At 39.5% G+C, this 9,401-nt stretch overlaps 1 protein-coding gene across 1 annotated transcript in view; it reads right to left on the bottom strand.

Moving 5' to 3' along the window:
* The window catches only part of RINT1 (RAD50 interactor 1), a 39,268-nt gene that overhangs the window by 3,753 nt on the left and 26,114 nt on the right, over nt 1–9,401 (bottom strand). The window contains 2 exon segments of the mRNA XM_032761335.2: nt 11–225; nt 8,765–8,964. Coding sequence (XP_032617226.1) covers nt 11–225; nt 8,765–8,964 — 415 coding nt within the window.

Genomic DNA, 9,401 nt, shown 5'->3' with positions numbered 1-9,401 from the left:
GAGGACATACCTTTCTTTTTTATACAATTTTGCAGCATCTTTAACTTCTCTAAAAACGTGGTCTACTTGACGGGTCAACATATCATGCTTTAAACGCTCTAAGAGGTTAATCATGTCATCAAAGACAGAGCTCTCCATAGAGGCTAGCTGTCCCAGCTGCAATTTACTCAGAGTATTATTCTCTGCAAACACCTCCAGTGCAGCCTGTTGAAGTTGTAGAAAGAACTGAAAGCAAAAACATGTTAACACATTAACATACTTTTTTTTTAACAGCTTGAAATAGAATTCATATATCATACAATTCACCCATTTAAAGTGTATAATTCGGCCGGGTGCAGTGGCTCATGCCTGTAATCCCAGCACTTTGGGAGGCTGAGGTGGGTGGATCACCTGAGGTCAGGAGTTCGAAACCATCCTGGCCAACATGGTGAAATCCCATCTCTACTAAAAATACAAAAATTAGCCGGGTGTAGTGGCATGTGCCTGTAATCCTAGCTTGAACCTGGAAGGTGGAAGTTGCAGTGAGCCGAGATCATGCCTCCGCACTCCAGCCTGGGCGACAGAGTGAGACTCCATCTCAAAACTAATAATAGTGTATAATTCAATGATTTTTTTATACATTCAGTTGTATATCTATCACAATTTTAGAACATTTTCATTACTCTCCAAGAAAAGCCCTCACTCTTAGCTGTTATCCTTCAATACTGTCTCCCCACTCCCTCAAATCATAGGCAACCACTAATCGACTTTCTGTCTCAATGGATTTGCCTATTCTGGACATTTCATATAAATGGAATCATACAACGTATGGTTGGTTGTGACTGTCTTTCAGTACATTTTCAAGGTCTATCCATATTGTAAAACGTATCAGCACTTCATTTTTTTACATTGCCAGATAATATTCAATTATATAGATAGACCACATTTTATTTATCCATTCATCAGCTGGTGGACATTTGGGTAGTTTCTACTTTTTGTCTATTATGAATAAATGCTGCTGTGAACATTTTTGTACAAGTTTTTTTTGTGTTTGGTTTTTTTGTTTTTTGTTTTGAGACGGAATCTCGCTCTGTCGCCCAGGCTGGAGTGCAGTAGGGTGATCTTGGCTGACTGCAATCTCCACCTCCCGGGTTCAAGTGATTCTCCTGCCTCAGCCTCCTGAGTACCTGGGATTACAGGCGTGTGCCAGCACACCCGGCTAATTTTTTTTTTTTTTTTTTTTTTGTAATTTTCGTAGAGATGGTGTTTCACCATGTTGGTCAGACTGGTCTCAAACTCCTGACCTCATGATCCGCCCACCTCGGCCTCCCAAAGTGCTGGGATTACAGGCGTGAGTCACCAAGCCTGGCAGTACAAGTTTTTATGTGGACATATGTTTCATTTCTCTTGGTACGTACTGAAGAGTAGAATTGCTGGATCTTATGGTAAGTCTATGTTTTAACAGTTTGAAAGGCTGGGCATGGTAGCTCATGCCTATAGTGCCAGCGCTTTAAGAGGCTGAGGCCAGAGAATCGTTTTATAGTGAGACCTTATCTCTAGAAAAAAATTAAAAATTAGCTGAGTGTGGTGGCCACAGACCTGTAGTCCCAGCTACTCAGGAGGCTGAGATGGGAAGACTGCTGGAGCCCAGGAAGCAGAGATTGCAGTGAGCCGAGATTGTGCCACTGCACTGCAGCCTGGGCGAAGAACGAGATCTCATCTCAGAAAACAAAAAAACAGTTTGAGGAACTGCCATACTGTTTTCCACAGCAACTGTACCATGTTACATTCCCACTAGTCAATGTTAAACTATTCTGAAATGGAACAATCTCAAGATAGATTGTTAACCGGAAAAAGCAGAAGAGTTTGCATAGTATGTTACCACACGTTGACATACACACACCAGTATTTATATAAATAGCTTTAGTAGTATATACAAGAAATTGATCAAAGTGATTGGCTTTAGGGAAGATTAGAATTAAGACTTATTTTCACTATATATTTTCAATATATACAGTTTTGTGGCTTTTGAATTTTCTATCACATGGATTACATATGGTGAAAAATATTTTTCTTTCAACTTCTGTGTACGGTAATCATGAACTTAAAATAAATGACACTATCAGCCAGGCGTGGTGGCTCATGCCTGTAATCTCAGCACTTTGGGAGGCTGACACAGGTGGATCACCTGAGGTCAGGAGTTCGAGACCAGCCTGGCCAACATAGTGAAACACCATCTCTACTAAAAATACAAAAATTACCTGGACATGGTGGCAGAAGCCTGTAATCCCAGCTACTCGGGATGCTGAGGCAGAAGAATTGCTTGAATCCAGGAGGCAGAGGTTGCAGTGAGCCGAGATCGTGCCACTGCACTCTAGCCTGGGCGACAAGAGCAAAACCCCGTCTCAAAAAATGACAACAAAAAAATGACACTATCTACTTGTTTTTTTTAATTTTTTATTTTTTATTTTTTCAGACGGAGTCTCACTCTGTCCCTCAGGCTGGAGTGAAATGGAGCAATCTTGGCTCACTGCAATCTACCCTCCCTGGTTCAAGTGATTCTCCTGCGTCAGCCTCCCGAGTAGCTGGGACTACAGGCAAGCGCCACCATACCTGGCTAATTTTTGTACTTTTAGTAGAGATGGGGTATCACCATGTTGGCCAGGCTGATCTTTAACTCCTGACCTCAGGTGATCCGATGGCTTTGGCTTCTCAAAGTGCTGAGATTATAGGTATGAGCCACCATGCCTGGCCTTGTTTTAAATAAAATTAAAAATAATTTTTAAATGACACTATCAATAAGCATTTAAGCATAAGATTATGAAGGTCTTAAATTTTATTTTTCCAAAATACAATTAACAGAGGACTAAATAAATCACCTTGCCAAGGTTATTTTTTTTTCTCTAAAACTGAATAGCATTAGGCCATGAACACATCATAAGCCATATTAAGGTCATCAAACATTTGGCTTCCCTTGATGGCCTGGCACAGTGGCTCACGCCTGTAAACCCAGCATTTTGGGAGCCCGGGGTGGCAGATCACTTGGGGTCTGAGGTTCAAGATCAGCCTGACCAACATGGTGAAACCCCATCTCTACTAAAAATACAAAAGTTAGTCGGGCATGGTGGCGGGCGCCTGTAATCCCAGCTACTCAGAAAGCTGAGGCAGAAGAATCACTTGAACCTGGGAGGCAGAAGTTGGAGTGAGCCAAGATCACACCACTGCAATCCAGCCTGGGTGACAAAGTGAGACTCTTGTTTCAAAAAAAAACAAAATAAAAAACATTTGGCTACCCTTGAAATGTTTGCTTAAGAATTTTCAGTTGCTTTTCTTTCAAAGTTCTTGAAATAAAACAAACTAAAATTTTAAAAACCAAAAGCCATTTAGAATTCTCCCAAAGATTTCATGGATAATGAACAAACCATAAAATCTGGTGGTTAATTTTTTTATACATTTACTAGTAAAATTCAGACTACCCAACATGAACCTAAATCATCTCTGTCTCTCCCCATCTCCCCCTCTCCTCCCGTGCCCTGGCCCCATATCTTTTTGCATGGCAATGTGTCATGGGCATCAACTACTTTTACATGGCAACTTTTCCCCTTTTAACAGTAGCCCAATTTTCCTTTGGGGAACCAATTCCCCAATCTGAGACAACTTAGGTGGTGTCAGCCCTATCCTTTGGTGCCAGGGATGCACACATAACTTGGTAATACCATGCCCTGGCTGCACTAGTGATTGTTCAGAGATGGACATATGAGAGGCACCTTGGTATTTCTGCTGCAACTATCAGAGAAGCAGCACTCTTCTTTTGAGATTGCAGAAGGACCATGTGAGCCTGGAACCACCTGTGGCCACACGTCCAGAGCCTGCCTCAGAACAAAACCAGAAATGGACAACTTTAGAACAGCCATGCCTAATCCTTTTAGAAAGTTAAATTCCTCACCTCCCATATCTCACCCCACACCCCAACTTAGGCCAGTTTGAATCTGATACCTGTCACCTACAACTGAAAAATTCCTAATTCTGAATGGCTGCTTATTTCAGGCTTGGCACAATCTGGCAACAGGCAGACAGTTATCAGTAGACAACCTGAAACAAATGGAAAGTGAATTCTGTCCATTCTTTTTCCTTTTTCTAATTATGCAATACAAAAGCTTTAATAATTTTTACTTATACAGTATTCACTGGCTGAAGGACTGTGAATAGGATTAAAGAATGTTTGAGGTTAAGACAGAATTTGCATCATATAGATTTTTTTTTTTTTTGAGACGGAGTTTTGCTCTTGTCGCCCAGGTTGGAGTGCAATGGCGCACTCTTGGCTCACTGCAACCCCTGCCTCCCGGTTCAAGCAATTCTCCTGCCTCAGCCTCCTGAGTAGCTGGGATTATAGGCGCCCGCTACCAAGCCTGGCTTTTTTTTTTTTTTTGAGACAGAGTCTTGCTCTGTCGCCCAGGCTGGAGTGCAGTGGCACAATCTCAGCTCACAGCAACCTTCACCTCCCAGGTTCATGCAATTCTCCTGTCTCAACCTCCCGAGTAGCTGGGACTACGGGCGCCCACCACCATGCCTGGCTAATTTTTGTATTTTTAGTAGAGATGGGGTTTCACCATCTTGGCCAGGCTGGTCTCAAACTCCTGACCTCAGGTGATCCGCCCACCTCGGCCTCCCAAAGTGCTGGGATTATAGGTGAGAACTAGTGTGCCTGGCCACGCCTGGCTAATTTTTTGTATTTTTAGTAAAGACGGGATTCCACCATGTTGGCCAGGCTGGTCTCAAACTCCTGACGTCAGGTGATCCACCCACCTTGGCCTCCCAAAGTGCTGGGATAACAGGTGTGAGCCACCACACACCCGGCCAGATTTCCACCATCATAACCATGCTAGGACACAATTCATTCACAATTTGAACAATAAACTCTGAAATTTATTTCTCTGCTGACAGAGAACCTAGTTAATTCAGCATGAGATTATACGTTTTCTAAGGGTAGGGATGATGGCTAATTCATCTTTCTTTTTTTGGTGGGTGGAGACAGGGTCTCCCTCTGTTGCCCAGGCTGGAGTGCAGTGGTGTGATGAAGGCTCACTGCAGTCTCAACCTCCCGGGCTCAAGCAATCTTTCCACCTCAGCCTCCAAGTAGCTGGGACCACAGGGCATGCCCGCCATGCCCGGTTAATTTTTTTTTTTAATTTTATGTAGAGACAGGGTCTCCCTATGCTGCCCAGGCTGGTCTCCAACTCCTGAGCTCAAGTGATCCTCCCACCTTAGCTTCCCAAGCAGCTAGGACTACAGGGGTACACCACCATGCTCAGCTAATTTTTTGTATTTTTTGTAGAGATGAGGTCTCACCATGTTGCCCAGGCTGGTCTCAAACTCCTGGGCTTAAGCGATCAGACCACCTTGGCTTCCCAGTGTTGGGATTACAGGTGTGAGACATCGTGCCCAGCCATCTTTCTTAAACAGACTATAGCACCAAGTAAAGCAGTTGATGATGTTCTACAAATAATTTCATTGAAGAAAAAATTCTCGCACAAGAATCAAGAATAACAATTTGTTTCATATTACTAAAAACGCTTAGCAGAATATGGAGCTGTGGGGGTGCTGAGAGAATACTTACTTAAATTAGAAACACAACACATAAAAGTACAAAATGAATGCATGTATGCTAATTAACTGACTCTATTTTTTTTTTGAGACAGAGTTTCGCTCTTGCTGCCCAGGTATTCTCAGCTCACTGCAACCTCTGCCTCCCGGGTTCAAGCGATTCTTCTGCCTCAGCCTCCTGAGTAGCTGGGATTACAGGCATGTGCTACTAAGCCCGGCTAATTTTTTTATTTTTAGTAAAGACAGGATTTCACCATGTTGGCCAGGCTGGTCTCGAACTCCTGACCTCAGGTGATCCACACCCCTCGGCCTCCCAAAGTGTTGGGATTACAGGCATGAGCCACCACACCCAGACTGATTAGCTGACTTTATAAACAAATTGATCATTACCCTCTATCTTATAATCATATTATGAAATAACTGTTTTATTTTCCTTGCTCAGCAGAATGACATTATGCACATGGATTTCAGTTATTTTTATAGGAAAAAAACTTTAACTAATTACTAAGTCCCAGATAGAGTACAGATAAGCATAAACTATGATTGTGTTTATCAGATTTTTATCTTGTTTATATCCATGATTAGTATATTTATTATATTTATTTTTGCCCCCTATTTATTTGGCTTATTTAAAATTTAAATAAAAATGGTTTTTGTTTGGCTTTTTCTTTCACATTAAAATAGGTATTATGAGGAATACATTTTCTTCTATACAGTGCTTTAGAAGTAACCATAAATTTTTGTTCTACATATAACAAAATGTACTATATAGTGTACTAATTGGTATATTACAATTTTTATTCCTAAACTCATAATTTAAAATGTCATGTTTTCTAGACTTCCTTCCTAATCCAGGCATTTAATGTTTTTACATGTCCATGTTTGAATATATTCCGTTTCTGCTTTTATTTCTTGTTTTATTGCATTAAGATAATGTACAGAAATTTTAAATTAATTTACCTTGTCCATCTTTGTGACTCATCTGGACACACTTGAAAACTGTGTTTTTCCCTATTATACTATGGAATGTATCACTAATCTTCAGTTAATCAATCTAATTATTTAACTTTACAATTTTTTAATTCTCACTTTACCTATCACATTCTAATAGTATATTTAAGTCTTTAGTTAAAATTGCATTTGTCTTGTTTACCTTCCTGTTTTCATTTTATGACACAATTATATATTTTATATTTTTAATAATTCATATTAAAATTTTCAGTCATTATCAGATTTATTCAGTACAGTTAGTTTCTTTAATATTTAATAATGTCTATTCTATTTTACCATTTCATGGTCATCCTAGTTCTCTGTTTATGCGTTCTGTCATGAAATTTACTTTATGGGACACCCAAGTTGGTATAAACCTAAGTTGATTTTGTATTCTCACAAATGATCTCAGAACAGTGATTCTTAACCTAAGGGCACCCTGTTCAAGAAGGGAGTTCTGAAAGTCCTCTGAGATTATGTTAATATCTAAAACATCTAAAAGAATTCATCTGTCTATGTCAAGGATATAAAGGCTAATTAGACTTTTGTTTGGAAGCATCTATTGGAAAATCTGATTGCCAAAAGTCCTGATAGCCAGGATATTCCTTGAATTACTAAAAACAGTAAAAATAAAGTACTACTTAATAATTATACTTAGGCATATCGAATCTGTCAGTAGGTTTACTTAATAATAATTAGGCAGATCAAATCTTGTCAGAATCTGCATGGAGAAGGGAAGGGTCAGTAGAATCTGGAGGGAAAAGGTCTTACGGTATTTGTTAACTAGACCCAAGGTTTTTATTTATAGATTTATTTAAAATATACCTTCCAGTAAATCAGTTAATTTTTTCAGATACAATCATAGTGTTGTTTTTTTTTAAAGAGTTCTTACCTTTTAGAAATAAATACTAATATATATATCTCTATATAAATATTACCATGAAATATGATATCTGAGATCTGCTTCAAAATAATCAAGTATTGGGGGGCAGAAGAGATGTTTAAATAAAACAAAATTGGTGTAAGAAGTTGAGTGAGCCGGGCATGGTGGCTCACGCCTATAATCCCAGCACTTTGGGAGGCAGAAGTGGGTGGATCACCTGAGGTCAGGAGTTTGAGACCAGCCTGGCCAACATGGTGAAACCTCGTCTCTACTAAAAAAAAAAACAAAAAACAAACAAAAAAATTAGCCAGGTGTGGTGGCGGGTGCCTGTAATCCCAGCTACTCAGGAGGCTGAGGCAGGATAATCCCTTGAACCCAGGAGACAGAGGTTGCAGTGAGCCGAGATCGCACCATTGCACTCCAGCCTGGGCAACAAGAGCAAAACTCTGTCTCAAAAAAAAAAAAAAAAAAAGTTGAGTGATAGCCACACCACAGAAGTTCATTTTCCTATTCTATTTACTCTTGCATATATTTGAAAATATGATACACAAAATGTTAGTTTCTTATTTTTATTTTTTGTAGAGACAGGGGCTATGTTGCACAGCTGGTCATGAATTTCTGGGCTCCAGTGATCCTCCCACCTCAGCCTCCCAGGTAGCTCGGACTACAGGCATGTGCCACCACACCTGGCTAATTTTATTTTATTTTTTATTCTTTGGAGAAATGGGGTCTCCCTATGTTGCCCAGGTTGGTCTCCAACTCCTGGGCTCAAGCAATTCTCCCATCTCAGCCTCCTAAATTGCTGGGATTAAGAGCATGAGCCACTGCACCCAGCCAAATAGATTTTTAATGTATGAAACAATTAAAACTTTAAATGTTTCTTCCTATTTTCATGACTCTTTATAATCTGTCATGTTTTGAAGACATTCAAGAGGTATTAAACGTTATTCTTTTATTTTCCTTAAAGTCCTGGATTGCTTTTGACATCATTATTTAATCTTAGCTTTTCCTGTGATTGCAATTACCATACATGAATATTTCCAAGTATGGTTCACTCTATAAACAACTATTTCATGAAAGGCTTGCTTGCTTTTCCAATGATTAAATACATTAAAATATCAGGATTATTTAACTACTTGAGATTTGATTGAGAAAAATGTGTATTTTAATTACACCTTCTAATTATGGCACTATGGTTCTGTCTAGCATGTTTATTTTTGCTTGCAGTAGATTCAACATTTTGAAAAGTACTAATAAAATAGTTCGAACTAGTAATATATTACTTATTATAAAAGTATATTAACTCACAACATTGTCAGCCCAATCTGCTAGTACTGTTGAGATGTAGTTCACAGCATTAAGAATTGCACAGTATCGAAAGCCAAGGGAAGCTCTAGTCTCTTCTTTCATCACCTGTGTTAATCGTATCCTAAAATCATCTACTAAGTCCTTCTGTAACTCCAGGAACTGCAGCTTTCGGGAAGCTGTGGGAAGATTTTTATACCTGTCTGTGGAAAAAGTTATTAAGACATATGAAGGTTTTGGTACCATCTATGATATAGTTATAAGTTTTCCCTACTGTCCTGCTTCAGTGCTTTTGTCAAAAATCAATTGACCAGTCAAGTGTGGATTTATTTCTGAGCTCTCTTAAGGATATGAGTTTCAAAAGTATATACGTTTGCCAAAACTCATTGAACAATACACATAAGATCTGCACATTACACTGTATGTAAACTATGCCTCAAGTTTTTAAAAAGGCAAATGAAAAAATTATATATAAAAATGACAGTTTTGGCTAGGCGCGGTGGCTCACGCCTGTAATCCCAGCACTTTGTGAGGCCAAGGCAAGTGGATCACCTGAGGTCAGGAGTTCAAGACTAGCCTGGCCAACATGCTGACACCTCATCTCTACCAAAAACTACAAAAATTAGCCGGACAGTAGTGG

Source organism: Hylobates moloch, unplaced genomic scaffold, assembly GCF_009828535.3.
Source record: "Hylobates moloch isolate HMO894 unplaced genomic scaffold, HMol_V3 SCAFFOLD_1, whole genome shotgun sequence".
NCBI classification, from domain to species: domain Eukaryota; kingdom Metazoa; phylum Chordata; class Mammalia; order Primates; family Hylobatidae; genus Hylobates; species Hylobates moloch.
The sequence above is the reverse complement of the archived record's forward strand: the minus strand, read 5'-3'. Positions and strand labels throughout refer to the sequence as shown.